The sequence below is a fragment of the Anthonomus grandis genome, chromosome 1, assembly GCF_022605725.1.
Source record: "Anthonomus grandis grandis chromosome 1, icAntGran1.3, whole genome shotgun sequence".
NCBI lineage: Eukaryota > Metazoa > Arthropoda > Insecta > Coleoptera > Curculionidae > Anthonomus > Anthonomus grandis.
In genome coordinates, this window is record NC_065546.1 from 12,607,391 (window position 1) to 12,625,171 (window position 17,781).

General features: G+C 30.2%; 2 protein-coding genes across 6 annotated transcripts in view; one reads left to right on the top strand and one right to left on the bottom strand.

The window, feature by feature from the left end:
* The first annotated feature begins 8,843 nt into the window (after positions 1–8,843).
* LOC126733421 (proton-coupled amino acid transporter-like protein pathetic) overlaps positions 8,844–17,781 on the top strand; it is a 122,982-nt gene continuing 114,044 nt past the window's right edge. Inside the window, exon 1 of one of the 2 annotated variants that reach the window (XM_050459750.1) lies at positions 8,844–9,014. The gene's annotated coding sequence lies outside the window, so the exon portion shown is untranslated. The remainder of the gene's footprint in view (positions 9,015–17,781) is intronic. The other variant, XM_050438133.1, reaches the window with a different exon arrangement.
* LOC126734979 (probable WRKY transcription factor protein 1) lies at positions 10,165–13,371 on the bottom strand. 4 transcript variants are annotated; one of them, XR_007660777.1, is made up of 6 exons: positions 13,153–13,371; positions 12,930–13,028; positions 12,666–12,841; positions 12,409–12,599; positions 12,173–12,327; positions 10,165–12,076 (listed from the first exon to the last, which is right to left on the bottom strand). XR_007660777.1 is itself a non-coding variant. In XM_050440593.1 (6 exons), exons 4-6 carry the CDS (start codon positions 12,427–12,429, stop codon positions 11,651–11,653), a joined length of 606 nt encoding a protein of 201 aa, XP_050296550.1. In that variant the 5' UTR covers positions 12,430–12,599; positions 12,666–12,841; positions 12,930–13,028; positions 13,153–13,371; the 3' UTR covers positions 10,165–11,650. The 4 variants fall into 4 exon arrangements, 3 of the variants coding, with proteins under 3 accessions (XP_050296550.1, XP_050295143.1, XP_050295847.1); XM_050440593.1 differs by having other exon boundaries at positions 12,405–12,599; XM_050439186.1 differs by having other exon boundaries at positions 12,405–12,841.

Sequence of the window (17,781 nt, forward strand, 5' to 3'; positions counted from 1 at the left end):
TAGGCTCATTAGGGACGTAGTCTTACCGAGTTGCCGGTTCTCCAGTATCTTATCAGCTCTCGTGATTGGTTACTTTTTGCATTTTAGAAAAGAAAACCTCACATTAAAATGAAGTGAAAATTGGTCAAAGTATTTTTTATTCGATGCTGCTCACACCTCCTATTTTGTTTGGCGATAGTAAGCATTTACAGTTTTTTAAATTTACTTTCCGCAGTGCGTGAAAGTATTGGGGAGAATCTGGAACTATCTATTCCTCACAGCAGTATATTTCCATGCAATATGGCGTACAATTTCTTCTTGGGTATTGCAAAAACAACAAAAATTGCCGGATTTGGGGTGAAAAAAATTCTAGAAAAATGCATCCATTAGGAGTCACTATTTGGTACGGATATTGGACAGGTAGAGTAATTAGTTCATACTTCTTGGACGACGAGGCAGAAAATGCAGTTGCTATGAACAGCGAATACTAACGTAATATGTTCACTGAGTTTTTATTGCCTCAATTAGAGTTTATGGATATGGAACCAAAAGGATGGTGCGACAAGTTACACTACACGCCAAGCCATTGTTGATTGTTGACAGTTGTTGCAAGGAAAGTTTTCTGGTTGTGACATTTCACAGAATGATACTGACCAGAACTGGCCGGCAAGATCGTGCAATTTAATACGTTGTTATTTTATTCTTTATAGGGTTTTTTAAAATCCTTCGTATACACTAATAGCTCAACAACAATTTTACAGTTGAAGAACTAAATTAAATATGTTATTAGAGAGATTAAGCCAAAATTATGTGAATATTTCTCAAAGCCAAATGTTTGTCACCAAAGTCGAAGCGGCTATTTGCAAATATTATTTTTCATATTTAATATGATCTCTATTGATAGGCCGAGAGTAATATTAAAAAATGAGCAAATGCTGATCCAGTTATCAATTTTTCTTAAATCTGTAACGTCAGTATCTATTTCATCGATACAACCCACCGTTTTAATTTCCTAGGTTAATACGAAATTGCTGCAGTCACGTTGATAATTAAAAACAAAAAGAATGTGCATATTCCTGACTTAAAAGTGTATTCTTGGTATAGGAGTATTCCAGACAGAAGTGTGCTTCTGAGTTTTATTATACTATCTTTAAAAAATAAAAATAAAATGCCTGAATTCCAACAAAAAGTATATATTTTTTTAGCGAAGAAACAAATTACTATCTTAATTTCTTTAAAATTAAAGTTTTCACTACAAATTTCACTAAATAAACAAGATTATATTAAAATTAGGTGTGAAGGACGACAGACTTACTCTGAAAATAATTCTTGTGTGTAATACGTATTTAATAATTACAAAGAAAATTATAGATAATGTGGTTATATGCAAATTTTATTTATTTCAATAATAAAAGAAAAAAAGTACAAATATGTGGTTAAAATCTAAATATAGCCTATAATCTAAATATTCCTAGAAAAGATATATTAAATATGCATGTAAGAAAAAAGTTCCCATTCTTCTCAGGCAAGGGGTTTTCCTAATCTGACCTGTTGGTATTTATTGTTAATTTAGTTAGTATAATAATTGTAAAATGATAAAAACTTATAGTAATAATAATATTTATGGTTGAGACGCAAAATTACATTGACAAAATTTATATCGTCAGAAAAACTTTTTTTTGAATTATCAAACTCATATATTTTTAAGATCACCATAGATTTCTCCAAGGTGAAGTACCATTATGCAAAGCAAAATAATAATAAGGTACATTCGATTAGTCCCGTTTAATCCTAGATGTTTCTATTCGTACTAGTGTTAAATATCTGTGTATAATGAAGTACCCATATGGAATTTTTAAAAACCAAAATCCATTATTGTTTGTAAATATACGGTGTGATGAGATGTTTTTAGATTAATGTATTGTGCTGTATAATGTATAGTGATGTATATGTGCGTGCCGTTATTTTTAACCTTTTTATGGACATTTTGTGATAATATCATGTAAGTTTTACTATGGTTTTATTTAATTTATTAGTTTATTAACACCCATTTATATTTTACTTACACAGTTTTCCCCTGACAATGGTTTAACAACCGAAGCGCGTCGGGATTTTTGAAATAAAGATTGTGAAGTAAACAGGACCCTTTGCCTATTATTTTGCTTTTCAATATTTTTATTTTGATGGTATTTGATGAAATGAATTTTTTTTTAATCAAAATTGAAATATTTTTGTTTACTTATTGGGATCATTATCATTGCTAATCATTTTGTACTTTTAATTTTTCCAATACCTTCTGTTTTTTTAATAATAAACAAACTTACTCAATGTAAGTTTTCATGTAAAAAAAAACTTTGAATTTAGTGTTACCTATAATTCTTTATAATTCATTATTACAGTCCACATTATAATTAATCTTATATTTTATATTTATACCATAATGGTATATATTGTATCTTTTACTAATTTGATGAAATCGATGTAATTTAAAATTAATTTTGGTTTAGTTTATAATAATTTGCATCTAAAATAATTTGAAGATTATTACTTTTACTAAGGTGAATCTGATAGGCAACGAAGAAATAAATGAAATGGCAATAAAACTTAACAGATACATTAAAGTTGTTGCTACTTGATCTTAACGTCTTATAAACGACCTGTTATAAATTCCAATGGTGAAAATCTATAAAACTGCTACGTTTCTCTCTTAAATGCCTTCTTTTTTTTCAAATTATAAATAATAGTTTTTTAAATCTGCAAGATCTTTGTTTGATAGGGTTCTAGATGATATTTTTAATATGCCAAATACTGGAATAGGCAAATGAATTTACCAACATTTTCCTATTACGTAGACCTCATAATCATTAGATGGAGCGAAATTTGTAGATATCTCCAAGATGCTTCAATTATTTTTGAGATATTTTTTGAGTGCTTAACGGTTTCCAGTGCCACAAATCATATAGAATTTATTGAAAAATCAAAGAACTAGGTTTTGCATCAGACTTCTAAATTTAAATGTTCATTATATATAACACAAAACGTTCTTTTATACTTTTATACTGATTACATTAACCCCGATTCTGTCTTCTGACAAGAGTGAGAAAGATACACTTAATTGTTATTATCGTATAATACTAATGAAAACCTCGCACCATCTCATCTTAATTACACACCCTCTCATATATTAATGCACAACAACAATTATTTGTTAAGCTCTTTTTAAAACAGGTTGCTAGTGTATATGCTAATTACTTCAGTGTATTCGAGTATATTGAAGTAGGTCAAACTGTGCTCATCTTTATAATTTTTATTAAAATTCACTTGTGAAGGATGTAATTAGCCAAAATTTATATATATTTTGTTAGTAAATAAAACAATGGATACGTCTAGCTATAAAATCCAAATACGGTCGACCTTAACCATATTATTCTTAGGCCAGCAACCTGTAATATATTTACAGATTGCAACATGAGATTTGTTGTTGCCTTGAACGGACAATATAAGATCTAAAAGTATTTGAAAGGTATAGCGTATAAACTAAGATAATTTGATCAGATAGTTAATGAACCATTGTAAAAAATATATAATTACTTTAGAATTTTAAAGAAAATAAATATATTTAAGATAAGAAATTAATTTAGTCTAATATGTTAAATTAAAATATACACTTCAAGTCAAGAGGATTAACAATAAATAAATTTTAACCTAAGATTGGTATACATATTATGCAATAAAATATGATTCTTACATACATTTTTGAATTTATTTTGAAATATTAAATATTTTCTAAGAGAATGTCGGATATATTATACAGTGAGGACGCGCAAGTTAGAACAAATTCATTTAAAATTCAGGGGTTTGTTCGCAAAGAAAACGCTCACGTCGATTTTTTTGATGATGAATTCATTTATATAAGCAACGACCATCAACTTCAATTTTTTAAATGGAAACACCTAATTTATAATTTATTCCATTTTTAAATTCTGCATAGAATTTTAAGTATATTTTGTATACCATGTCTTATACCTAATACTAACATTATTAATAAATCTGCAACCGTTTGGGTCATTTGAGCATATTCAAACATGATTTTTCATAGTTTTTTAACAATTATATTTCATTTTTGACACCTTGTTACCATTTAATCGTATGGAAACAGTATGTATTACCACTTTACGTAAATGTCAGAAAGTGTCAAGTGCAGTTGCAAAGTTTAAAAGTATGGCGCGTTTACAAGTTTTTCACGACAAGTTTCGAACACTGGCTATAGTTTGCGATCTGTTTAACAATAAGTACCCGGAAAGGTCTATCACACGTTCGGTAGTAAGCAAAATTGAAAAAAAGTTTAGAATTTTTAGTCATGTTAGAGACAAATACGACCTGGACCGTCCCACGTATCCAGAAAACACAAGTAGATATTTTGCTCGATTTACAATAAAATCCACATAAATCAACTCGACAAGTTGCTGCAGATAAGTCGGTTAGTAAATTATGTGTTCTAAAATATTTGCATAGGAATAAATGACATGCATATAAAATTCATTTAATTCAGGAGCTTATTGAAAATAATCAAATTCGTAGAATAAAGTTTTGCGAAATAATGAATAAATGTAATAGAAACCCACAATTTTTAAGTAAGATTGTTTTTTCCGACGAGGTAATTTTTTAAATAGTTCTGTAAATAGGCAAAACTGTTGTTATTGGGCACCAGAAAATCCACACTGGAGTATGGAAAGTCACACACATTTTCCCAAGAAGTTAAACGTAAGGACAGAAATTGTGGGCACGTCAATTGTGGGTCCCTATCTTTTAAGGGCGCACTTACCTCTGAAAAATATTTAGAGTTGCTTCAAAATTAGTTTAATTGTACTTTATCAAAATGGTGAAAACCCATTTATACCGGCAGATTCGATAAGGTTCCAATAGGATGGCGCCCCATCCACACTATTCGCGAACAGTAAGAGATTACGTCACCAACATTTTTCCAAATAGATGGATTGGAAGGGGGGGTTTTATTGAATGACCAGCAAGGTCGCCAGATTTAAACCCATGGAATTTTATCTATAAAGTTATCTAAAATCTAAAGTTTATTTTGATAAATAAACTAGTTAGATAGTTTAGAAGAATTAAAAAATAGAATTAGAGCCGAAATACAAGAAAACCGGCCTCAAACAATAAGTAAAGTATTATAAGAATTTGAATATCGACTTGGCTATTGTCAGGACGTTAATGGTCAACAATTTGAACATTTATTTTAATTTTTTGGTTTATTTTTTTTTATAAACTGTTATTTTAAAAAATTTTATTCGCAAATTTCTTAATAAATATTGAGGTTAGATTTAGGACATGGTATACAAAAAAATACTTAAAATTTTATACAGAATTAAAAAATGAAATAAATAATAGGTGTTTCTATTTAAAAAAATTAGGTTGATTATTTTTGGTCATAAGGGTAAGAACAAAAGCTCTGTCTTGGCATAAACTGGAATGAATTTAAAACACTTTTAAAACACGGGTTAATATCCTAATAAGCAGAGAAAAAACCTTAGTAAAATATTTAAAAGAGAGCCTAAAAGTTTCTGGCGCACAATTAAATACCTTAATCTTACCAGTAATCGAGATCAATCTAACAAATCTGATATTACTGTAGATCATTTTAGCGATTTTTTGTCAGATTCGCAAATTTTGGATAATAACACTAATTTTGTCAATGGATATTATAACAATAAAATCTTTCAAGTCACTGATTTATTTAATTTTTCACCTGTTTGGCCGTAAACTGTGCAGGATATAATTAAATATATAGTTAAAGATGCTTTCTTTTCTAGTACCTCCTTTATTAGGTCACATTACCCTTTTAACTAATAATTGTTTTACTACAGGTACATTTCCTGATGACTGGAAAGGTGCATTAGTGGTCCCGATCCCATAATTGTCCAATCCTTCTAAGCTAAACAATTTTCGACTAATAAATATTCTACCAGTAGTCTCTCTAAGGTTCTTAGAAGGTATTGTAGCTAAGCAACTCACTTTATTCTTTGATAGAAATAGTATTCTACCTGCATATCGGTCTGGTTTTTGGTAAGAATCAGAACATTTCTACAGCTTACTTCAGGTACATTATTTGACATTTTTAGAGCTTGGAATGCAAACCTATGCACTTGCCTTTTTTCTTTTTGATTTTAGTAAGGAGTTCGATATCATACAACATCAACTTATTAAATTATGATTATTCTTTAAAAGTTATTTTATTAATAAAAACCAAACTGGTATATGCAATGGCTTAAACTCTCTATAATGAAGCTAAAATACTTAATCAAGGTGTCCCCCAATATAGTGTTTTAATTTCTCTTTTGTCTTGTATAAATATAGCAGATTTTTCTCAATTACTGTATTATTTTAAAAGCTATCAATTTACGCATGACACACGAGTCTATTACTACTTCAATCCAAGTAATATTTCTTTGGTATGTAGGTACATGAACACTGATTTGCAAATCGTTCATATTATTGGCATTGCTCAAAGACTCTTTCTTATGGAAAGCCAAACTCAGTTTCTTTTATTTGGTAAATCTTAATAAATTATATTATACGATGAGCGTTTTTTTAACTTTAATTGACTTTAAGCGGCATTTCGTTAAGCACAATACAGTTGCAAGAATTTATGCTGAGTTTTACTATCACCAAATTTAATTCTGGAGTCAGCGAATGGAAAAAGGATCCCGATTATTGGATTACATGAAGCTAACTCATAAGATGGTGGTTAATATATCAACTGAAGGAAATAATGGAAAAACTATTTTGATTAAGCCGATGGAAAATTATACACTATATAATCAAGGAATTCTTCGACATTCGATATTTTCCTATATGTTTACAAAACCCTCGTGAAGAATCTTCTGCCAAGTTAACCATATACTAGGGTAGTAAATTGCGACGTCTTCTTAAAGAAAATGATGATGTGTTTTCCTTGCACCGTAATGATCTGAAAAGTACTGATTTGGAGCAGCATCGAATTAACACTGAAGAAAATGCTCCTATAAAATAAGCAACTCGAAGGATCGCGATAACTAAACAAGGTGAAGATTCCCCAATCCTTCAAGAAATGAGGACAGAAAGACTTATAGCACCATCCAAGAGTCCTTGGACATCTCCAGTTGTCCTAGTAAAGAAAAAGAACGGATCTGCCAGATTTTGTATAAGCTATCGGCGACTGAGTGACATTACCAAGAAAGACAGTTATCCGCTACCCAAAATTGATGACAACCTAGACACGCTATCAGGTTCACAATGGTTTTCAATGCTCGATCAGAAGAGTAGATACTAACAGGTGAAGACGCAGCGAGAAGATAAATAAAAGACCACATTCTCGACTGGAATAGACAATGCTTTGACAATTTACAGTCACATTTGCACTCTATAATGCTCCAGCCAGCTTTAAAAAGCTTAGGGAAACTGTATTACGTGGAATTAGAAAATGGTATCAAGACTGATCCTCCAGGTGAAGTAGAAGACCTCGAAAATTGGCCATGATTCACTGATAAGCATCAGTTTTGAAGCTATCTGCGCATTTCTGTCTATTATAGAAAATTTCTTAGAAATTTTGGTAACATTGCAACATTTCAACATATGCTCACGGAGGACAAAATGGTATTTAGTTGGTCCGCAGACTGTGAAAAAAAATTTTAGGCGTTAAGAGTACTGTACGCATCTCCAATTATAACGTATTATATTCCAGAACAAACTTTTATTTTGGGTACAGATGCGAGCAATGTTGGAATTGAAGCCGTTCCATCACAAAAATATGAAGATAGCGAGAAAGGTTAGAGTTTTTGACGTTGTCAATAAAGGTGTGGTCCTTACGTAAAACATTCTTTCTGGAGGAAGTGAAGGAGTGTGTTCCTAAGGTCGTTACAATATATTAGCTTATAATATACTATATCTTGAAATTAATATGGAAAATTATAAAGGTAAATAAGTTTATTAACCTCTATGAATCAATATTTGCTAATAAATCTTTAATATAGTTTACATATTGATATAAGAAGGTATTAATTAGTACCAAGATTTAAAACTTTTTTTTTTAGTTTAAGATTTGGTTTTTTCTTCAATTTCTATTGTTTATTTGACCATATTTGTTATTTTTGTTAACCTTAAGTGTAATAGCTTCGCACTTTGGCCTGGCGTAAATTAGTATCTCACTGAACTTTTGTTAAGAATTTTCCATTCTGGTACATTCCAATCTTTTACTTAGCATGTCTATTTTTAATACAATGATCTTAATTAAAAGGTATTTTTAACATCTAAAATCTTGACAGTCAAGCAAATTATAATAGCTATTACTGTTTTAACAAGTCCATGCAAATTAAATAAGGTTTTTTAATAAAATAAAACATTTTTTTAAATACCACGTTTATTCAAAATGATAAACTTAGTTTTTTTTTTTAATCATTATAATTTTATATTGGGATTTTGAGTTAAGTCTATAGAAGGTCATAAGTGCCTAAATAAATGCTAGTGTTGTACGCAAATTAAAAAATAATTAGTGAATAAATAATCTAATAAATAAATTAAATTGTCAAATCCAAAAAGAACTTCTTGAGTGTCTTGTATAGTAATTATAATATTAATATAACATAGGATGTAAATGCAGCCAAATAAAATTACTAATCTTACCACAACCCGTATTTTATAATAAATAGTTGAATCTTCATAAAAGGATAATAGTAGGACATCGCCGTTTCCAGTATATAAAACACCTTCAATATTTTCATTTTTATTATTTCTGCCTCCACCTTGACGGTGTTGCAATATTAAATAGTGGAATAAACTTTTCCGTGTTTAAGTTCAGCGCACGAGTTGTGACATTTTCTTTCGTTTTGTCGGTATGTTTATGACAGATTTAGTAGTGCAGTACTCGAAATAGGTTTTATCTTAATTAAGTTTTAATGATCAGTTCGATTAAAATATAATTAATTGTTTAGTGTGACAAATTTAACAGTGAGGATTGTCTGTGATAAATCCTTAGAAATTTGGTAAGTACTTACAATTGTTCTTGCAGATAAAGTTAATATGGCTAGTCTGAGTTTAAAAAATACTTACTTGTTTTGTAATTGACAAAAATTCTTTTTAATATATTACTGATAATAAAACTTAATATTTTAAAGATAAATATTTCCTTATTTAAAAATCTAATAATGACAATATTAGATGCAATAAATACATGTAATTGATATATTTTCAATATACATTTTTGATGGTTAATAAATGTATATAATTCCTCTTTCTGTAATTTTTCTCGGTAATTATTTAGGTAAAAGAGATTCAATATAATATCATCTTCTGCCCAAAAAAAGCTATTTGACACCATTTATTATTAATTTAAATCATCTGACATCGATATAAAACATCTAAACTTTTTCTAGTGGATCTTAATTGGACTAAGCTTTATGGTCTTCCATTATGCAGCCGATACTATTATAATAACCATCGTATTTAGAGAAAACGGGATCGAGTTAAATGTATTTTAGCTGTAGATATGAAGATCCAAATAGAGGTTCATAGTCAATGCCAAAAAATGCAGATGGTGTTTTTCCTTGACCCAAAATACTTTCCAGGCGCACACACTCTAACTTTTATCCAGTCCAATTAAGAACTTCGATACAACGTTGTTTACACTATAAAAACTAAGTATATTGTTTACTCATATCGTCACTGTCCAGGCAAAATATCTTATGCGCCATTTTAGTAATTTTACAGGAAACGCAAAAAACGTTTATTTTTCATTATTTTTAATAAATTTTTATTTTGTTGTGAAGGATGTATGGGGAAGAGGTATTGTTTTATTATTTTAGAGCCAATTTCCAAAAACTATTAATATTATGTTAAATAAAGGTCGCTTATGATATTTTAAAAATGCGTTTTGGGAATTCCATGGAGCTTAAGATATTTTTAATGTTGCTTGAAATGTTGCTTGTATCAAAATAATTTGCGAATTATTTTTATAATATCGTAAGCACCAAATTAAAATAATTAGGTTTTATTATCATTAGGTTTTATCAGTCATGGTATCATTTATTTAAAAAAAAAACGACAGTAACAGCAGCAACATTAAACAAAACATTTCAAAAAAAAAAATAAATGAAACGCCTTCGTCCTCTTCATCTTCTTCATATGTGTCCGGTAATACATCTATAATGTCCTGCGAATGTGGCAGACTAATGAATTCGCGATAATAGGAATAGCTGACTGCAAACATAATTTGCTGAGATCTTTGTATTTAGCCGCCGATATCGGCAGTAGGGAAGTGTAGCATTTATTAAGGGGCTTTCCGTCATTTTTAATAGTAAAGTGCTGTTCATTGGCTAACCCTTGCAAATAACTATACTGAACTGTCATGTATTTTTGGTTTTCTGCTTCCATTTTTACTACCCGAATTTTGGAAATTTGTAGGGGCTTACCTTTGACTAATTTAGGTTTTTTGCTTCTAGTTTTAATTCGTTTTTTCTTTAAAATTGATTCAGGTTGTTCAGTAGTTTCTGTGTCTTCAACATACTGGGAAAAAATTAGAAACCCCTTTTGCATTGGTTGAATAGTTCAGAAAATTATCATAGTTTAATAAATTGATGAAATATGGTCCGGGTGTGTGCCTTGCAAGCCTTATAGCAGATTTCTACATTGAAGGTGCGTAAATGTTTCTTTTTGATATAAATGATTCTATAGTAGAATGCATATAATCAACAGGCGTGTATGTATGGCCGGCAATTAGATAGTTTAATGTGATTTTTTTTATGTGAATAGATGTTTTAAGAAATGTGTTAATCATTGCCAAAACTTGTTTGTTTTTATTTTGTCCACTGCAATTATCGCAGTACAGGGAAAGTTCGGATATTTTAGGAGAAATACGTTGATCTAAAAGTTCAAGGTATTTTTGTAGGGCAGTGCAAACTTTGTTTGAAAATTTTTTTCCCAAAGTCTCGTTCCACAGGAAACAAAAACCGTTTTTTGTTATACTTTCATATACCGTGAAATTGTAAACAGCTAATTTACGAGCATAATATAAAAGTATACGGTTTCCGTGTGGCGTAGTTAACACCTTCTGTAGATCAAAAGATGCACACATGAAATTTGGATCGCAATTTTCTTGATCTTTTTTAAATTTATCACAACTGTTTTTTATCTCTTCTCTATGACGCAGATAGTTTTATAAATCTGCTGCTTCTACATTTTTTTCGCCTGTACTTAGGCCCCTATCACAAGACTGCATTTATCTTTTTTTTTACATAAATGCCTAGATTTTAACCTTTAAAAATCCTTAAAAACGTTGCTCTGCTCACTGGATCCATTTTTGCATTTTACAATCTTCCTTATACAATCTGTATAGATTTGAAAAATTTCCAATTTCAGAAAGCACGTAAAGTTTCTTTGTTTGGGAGCGGCAATAATGGGATGGCACCACTGGTATTTTATTAATAAAATCATTGACATGTTTAATAGATTGCTCAGATGTCTTATTTTTAGGTGCACAGCGACCTCGCGAGTCTTTTTTAATCATTCCTGTCTTAGAAACATTGTTTATGGTTTGTCGCAAAGACATTTGACTGATATCCATGGTTTTTAGTATGAACTGCTGACAAACTCTTTTTTGTTTTCCTTGTACTGTTAAGTTATATTATATAGTTTTTTGTCGCTTGGAATTATTATTCTTGGTACGTTTTCTTCTTATTTCTTTTTGCTTTATACATTGAATTAGCCAACTTTTCTTTTCTTCATAGGTCTCAAGTTCATAATAGGCATTAAATATTTGCTTTCTGTCAGTTTCACTTACTGATTTACAATTATTTTGACATTTTTTCTTAGCACATGGATTCGGCTTTACTGCTTTATTTACACCAGAACTCTTCAGTTTCTTTTTTTCTAGCCTTTTATTTGGTTTTTTGATTTTATGTTTGGACAAACCAGTGCTAGCCCGATCACTGCTTTGATCTTCTGAACTAATGTCTTCTTCATTATTATCATTATCTTCTCTGTCAATATTCATAGCCATTGCTTGTTTATCATCTGTGGATTTATTGTTCTGAAGAGTTGTCACTGTCTGCTAAAAGAAAAATGTTCTGACTGTAGTTTAGTATTGATTAGGAAATAATTCATTAGTGTTAATCTTAGCAAAGAATGTGTGACCAGAAGAAGTTACCTTAGACTGGGGATCATAACTTTCTATACTTGAACTATTATTATCAAATGGAAACGTCATAATTTCAGCACTTATTGTTTCATTGCAAGATGGTTCCAGAACACTTTCGTTCATCAGGAAGTCAAGGTCTGATACACCAGTAAGATTGAGGTCAGCTGAAATTTAATATTAATAAAGCAATTATTAAAAGAAACACACATAACGTATTTGATGTATCTAGCTTTATCCTTACCTACCGCAGCACTGAATGAATTCATGGCAATACTATTTTCCTCATTAGAAACAACTGTTCCATTTGGTTGTATAATAATAATAGGGATGTTGTCTTTTACAAGGTCGGTAGTTTCAGCCGCTCCTCCTGCTAATGGTTCATTGATAATAACTTCTTGATCACCTTTGGGTTGCAGAGATATAACTCTGGATTTTGCTAAAAAATGGTCAATGTTTGTTAGATTTTGCATACGTCCTGTTAGAGTGGAGTTCTCATAGTTACCTCAAAAATAACACTGTCAATAACATTTTCGAGAATAGTGTAGGTCATAATTGTTTCTGGATCATTTTTAGGTTCGTCTCCGTTTGTTTGTGAATGTACCGTAGCTTCATGTCCCGCTAATTTATTAACAATAATTTTTTGATGAGGCTTGGGTTGAAAGATAATTCTGGATTTTGCTAAAAAAATCAAATTTTGTTTTCCGTTTTTTCTTCTTTATAAGATTGTGCATATGACGTATTATGGTTGGAGTTTTCAGTTGCTTACCTCAAAAAAAGCATTGTCATTAACATTGTCAAGAATAGTCATGGGGTATGGAGCATCTTTAGATTCGTCTCCCTTTATTTGTGGGAGTACCGCCAACGTCTAAAAATTTTTAATTATTTACAATAATAAAATGGCACCGTTTGTTAATTATACAACATTAATTTAGTTAATTAATTTTTCTAGTTTATCATTATTACGCGAATTTAATTTAAAAATAACGTACCTTTTGAGACATTGTTGTTCCTTCGGAAAACTCTTCGTGTGTGAGTCGCAATTTCAGGGTTTCAACAGCTTCTTTACTTTTAATACACAAATTCAGACACCGTAAGCCCCTAGACATTTTTAGGATACATAAATAACAGTATACACACTAAAAACACGTCCGCTTTCCACGAGGAGGGTTAAAAAACTGATTTAGTTTAGTCGTTACGATTATTTAACATGCAACGAGAACCAACGTGTCTGATATACCACGATTTCCAATATATCGTAAGCGACAGGCGGATACGTTTATTTCTACAAATATTTGGGCGGTTGCGATATTTCATACCCTAATGTTGGCGCAAAACATAATAACAAACAAAACAAAAATATCGTAAGCGACAGGCGGATACGTTTATTTATATGAATATTTTGGGCGGTTGTGATATTTCATACCCTAATTTTGGCGCGAAACATAACGATTAAAAAACAAAATATCGTAAGGGACGGGCGGTTACAATATTTATGCTTAATCTTTTGGTAGCTGTTTTAACAGTTTCGCTATCGAATGAAATGTAAGAGACACAAGCTTACGATATTTTAAATTATTTTATGGATAATAAGTTTACTCTGATTGATAATAATCTAGCTTGCGATATTTTACATATTGAAGGCGCATACGATCTTAAATTTAAAAAATGAAATTATGACGTTCTGTGACCTTTGGCGCTAACGATGTTTTTTTAAGTCGATGCAGCTCACCTAGACAATTCCGGAAACACCAATATCGCAATTTTGCAAAAAATGTCGCTTCGATACTTTGCCTGGACACTGACGATATGGTAGCTACAATGCAGCTGCATTATACAATGCTTTCATTTCGAAACAAAATACCCTTAATAACTTAAAAAAAAAACACGTCAATTTAAATATACAGGGGGACGTTTAATTTTATATTTGACAAAGTTTTGTCAATCATCTCCTCACCTCCAGCTAATCTCACTTTGTTATGTCAAGCAGGAAACACAACATTGTAAGCAGCATTAAAATGTCTGTTTAATAGTGGCAAAATTTTTTTTATTGACCTCAAACTTTTGCATTTCAAATGGCTACCCTAAGTGTGATACATTATTTTAAAGCGCATACAATCTCCTATCTAACCCAACTGAAAAAGACAAAATCGGTTGAAGTATAAGCGAATATTAACCAAAAATTTATAGAAATAAAATATATTTTATCAACTCGAACTTTGGAAGTCAAATATGGTTGCCACATAGTATAACACATTATTTTAAATGGCAAACAAAATTTTCCATCTTACCTCCCCAAAAAATTCATACAACAAATTATGTACAAAAAATTTAAAAAAAAAAGTTTTTTCCCTATAAAATTCAAATACTTCAACAACTAAGGGAAGACGATTTTAATAGGAGAATTGAATTTTGCGAATTGATGCGCCGGAAAATTGACGAGGGCTTTCACTAGTCAAGAACTGCTTAAGTGGCGAGTCAACTTTTGTAATAAATGGACTGATAAACCGACATAACTGTAGATACTGGAATAATGAAAATTTATGCCTTTTTGGAGAGGATCATACTCGGTATCCTGAAAAAATTAATCTATGGACAGTAATTTATTGGAACAAAATCAGCGGATCATATTTTTGGAAGAAAATTTAACTCGACAAATTTATTTAAACCTCGAAAATACAATATATCCTTTAATCGTTTATTCTTTGGAAAACCAAGTGGGTGAAAATGGTGTTGGGATACTTAACAAAAATAATTTGTATTTCCAATAAGATCATCCGCACTACGCTTTTACAGTTCTAGAGTGGGTTAGTGAATAGTTTCCAGGGAGTTCCAGGCATAGTGCAATTAAATGGGACACCTACATTTTTTCTGTTAAATACCTTATTTAAAAAATATTTATTAAAACCCACCTGGAAATATTAATGATTTACAAGATCGAATTACTCGCGAATGTAGAGATATCAGCGAACAAATACCAAGATTCGTAAGATATTTCAAAACAGACTTTATTATCTCGCGTATAACGGAGCACATTTTGAGTACTTAAATAAATTCTGGGAACTTATTAAATTGTTTATTTTCTAAACACCTTTTTCCACCCTTACTGTTTATAAATATACACTGTTGGGTGGTAGGTTGTATGCCCTTTAAAATGATTAATCACACTATAAGATATCCATTTGACATACCAAAGCAGTATGACGTTGATAATATATTCGTTACCAGATATTTTAGCTAAATGGTAAGCTGGTACGTTAACCAATTTATATTTTTTAGCACTTTAGAATACAGATTTAAATGCTGCTTACAATGATGTGTCATACAAGCAGGGGTTTCCTATTTTATATATCAAAGTGAGGAAATGAATAACAGAACTTTCTCAAATATAAAATTAACTAATTAATTTTTTTTTTAATTATTAAGGGTGGTTTATTTTGAATTGAAAGCACTGTTGTACTATGTGCAAATGTCAATGTTGCTCTCGAATGCCAGGATCATCTATCGCCCCTAATTAGTAAATAATTCCGTAGTGATGTGCGTCATCTTTATATAGCTATGTCTAAGACTATTTTAAAGAATATGTGCGACAGTACTTTTCTTTGTCTCAATTCAGTCATCTATGAAAATTTTTCTGAAATGAGGTCTTACATTACGCGACACATGGTGTCATTGATATATAACTTCGTGAGAGTGATAATTTTTTGTACTATACTTATATGTATTTGCCACGGCTAGTCAGACACTCTTGCGTAAGTTTAGTAAGTTTCGTAAGTTTCTCTGAAGTCCATTCTGATGATTAGCTGATGCACTTCTTTATTGAATTTCTGGTGTTTCTCCAGTAGTTGTCGGATTATGAATATCTGGTTCATTGTTGACCGCGTTGATCTGCATCCACAGTGATAGTCACCAATTTGTCCCTCCACATAGAAATCAATAGCACATTGGAAAATATCTTTATTTATAAATACAGTTATATTTATTTGGTAGTAAAACTCTTTATAAACGAGTAGTTTATAAAGAGTTTTAAAATAGTTGAATTTCTTATTTGTATGGTATTTTATTAATTGTGTATTGATAGTTTGTACTAAATAAGTGTACTGATTCTAAAAAGCAGATTTTCTATCGGCTGGAGATTAATTTTAAGTCTACCAAAACATTTCTTCCAGGATTTCCAGATTTATAAATAGACTTGGATACTGGTAGTAGGCTGCAGGAAAATAACATCAGAATTTTAATATATTTTTAAAATTATTTTTGATCAATTAAAACTATATCAACCCATAAGATATATTAGCTAACAAATATTACTATATATGGTATTATATAATATGTCGTTATTAAGAAAACACATAATAGGAATTGATGTCACTGATAATGATGTCACAAAATAAAAAAAAAAACTTTCTGAAGTACTGAATATAAAAATATTTAGCCATTCTTAAAAATTACCTTAAGTCGATGTGTATTTTTTTGTGACAAAACTTTGTCGCAAAAATGTGTCTTTAAAAAATCGATTTTTAAAGTTTAATACTGTATATATTCGTACTGATTGCACATACAAAACCAGTATAGACATTATTAATAACAAAGTTTTACTTAAAAATAGATATATTGGTTACATAAGTTTTAATAAAAATAGGAAAAATACATTTTTTTTTGAGACAAAGATTTTTGGCTTTTTGATTGGCTTATTTGCCTTTTGAAAGCTAAGTGCACTAATAAGCAGTACATTAAAAAAAGATAGCTGTAATAAATGTGAATAAATCATTTTATTTAGCTTACTTTTATTTTAAGCATAGCATTCCCATTTGGTGTTTTTTAGATTTTGTTAAAAGTTACTAGAGTCCTTCAATTTTGATCTAAAAGATTTTATTTTCGATTTATTACGAATAAAATATTACCATTTGGTGTAAAAATGGTGTATGTTTCATTACCTCATTTTTTAGTAGAATGGGCCTGGTACTACTAAATCAATGGTATGAAGTGACAAATGACTAAAATTCTTTAGTCATTTGAGAAACTCTGTTAAATCTGCATAAGCATTTTCAAAGATGATTTTTCTTTTAGGATTACCAAGGTTACTTTTCATAATTTCAACTGGGGAAAGTCGTCAGGATTTTCATTACAACCAACTTGTGTCTATTTTACTTTTATTTTTTTTATAAGGTGTACGTTTTTCTTGACACACACTACACTTAACTGACCACATGCAAAACAAAATTTAATGCCTAAGGTATTCATCTCATTGACGCTAGTGAATAGACGACATTCATTGTTTTAACCATTTAAGTGCGGACATTTGCGGTTTTCTTCTGACAAAGCGATTTTAAGTATTTACTATGCTTAACTAATGCTTAATAACTCAGCCCATTTAAGGTTTTTTCCCTTTCTTGATAAATCAACAGATAGTTTTTGCTAAGACTAATTAATTTCGATAATTTTATGACATGCATGGTTTTCTCCCGAGACCCTTTTTTTGAAAGTAAGTAAAGTTCATTAAATATTTAGGAATCAAATCAAAAAACAGTAAAACGAATGCGTTAAATGGACACACCTTAAAAACATTTATTATTTAATAGCATCTTTATATTCAAAATACATAACACGGTGTTTTTAAA

Excerpts from the sequence above, each read along its gene's own strand:
- LOC126734979 (XM_050439186.1), bottom strand. The coding sequence starts at position 12,633 with ATGCAAAATCTAACAAACATTGACCATTTTTTAGCAAAATCCAGAGTT. Across the intron at positions 12,328-12,404 it reads TTCATTCAGTGCTGCGGTAG|CTGACCTCAATCTTACTGGT; the intron begins GTAAGGATAAAG and ends ATTAAATTTCAG. Across the intron at positions 12,077-12,172 it reads GTTATGATCCCCAGTCTAAG|CAGACAGTGACAACTCTTCA; the intron begins GTAACTTCTTCT and ends TTTTTCTTTTAG.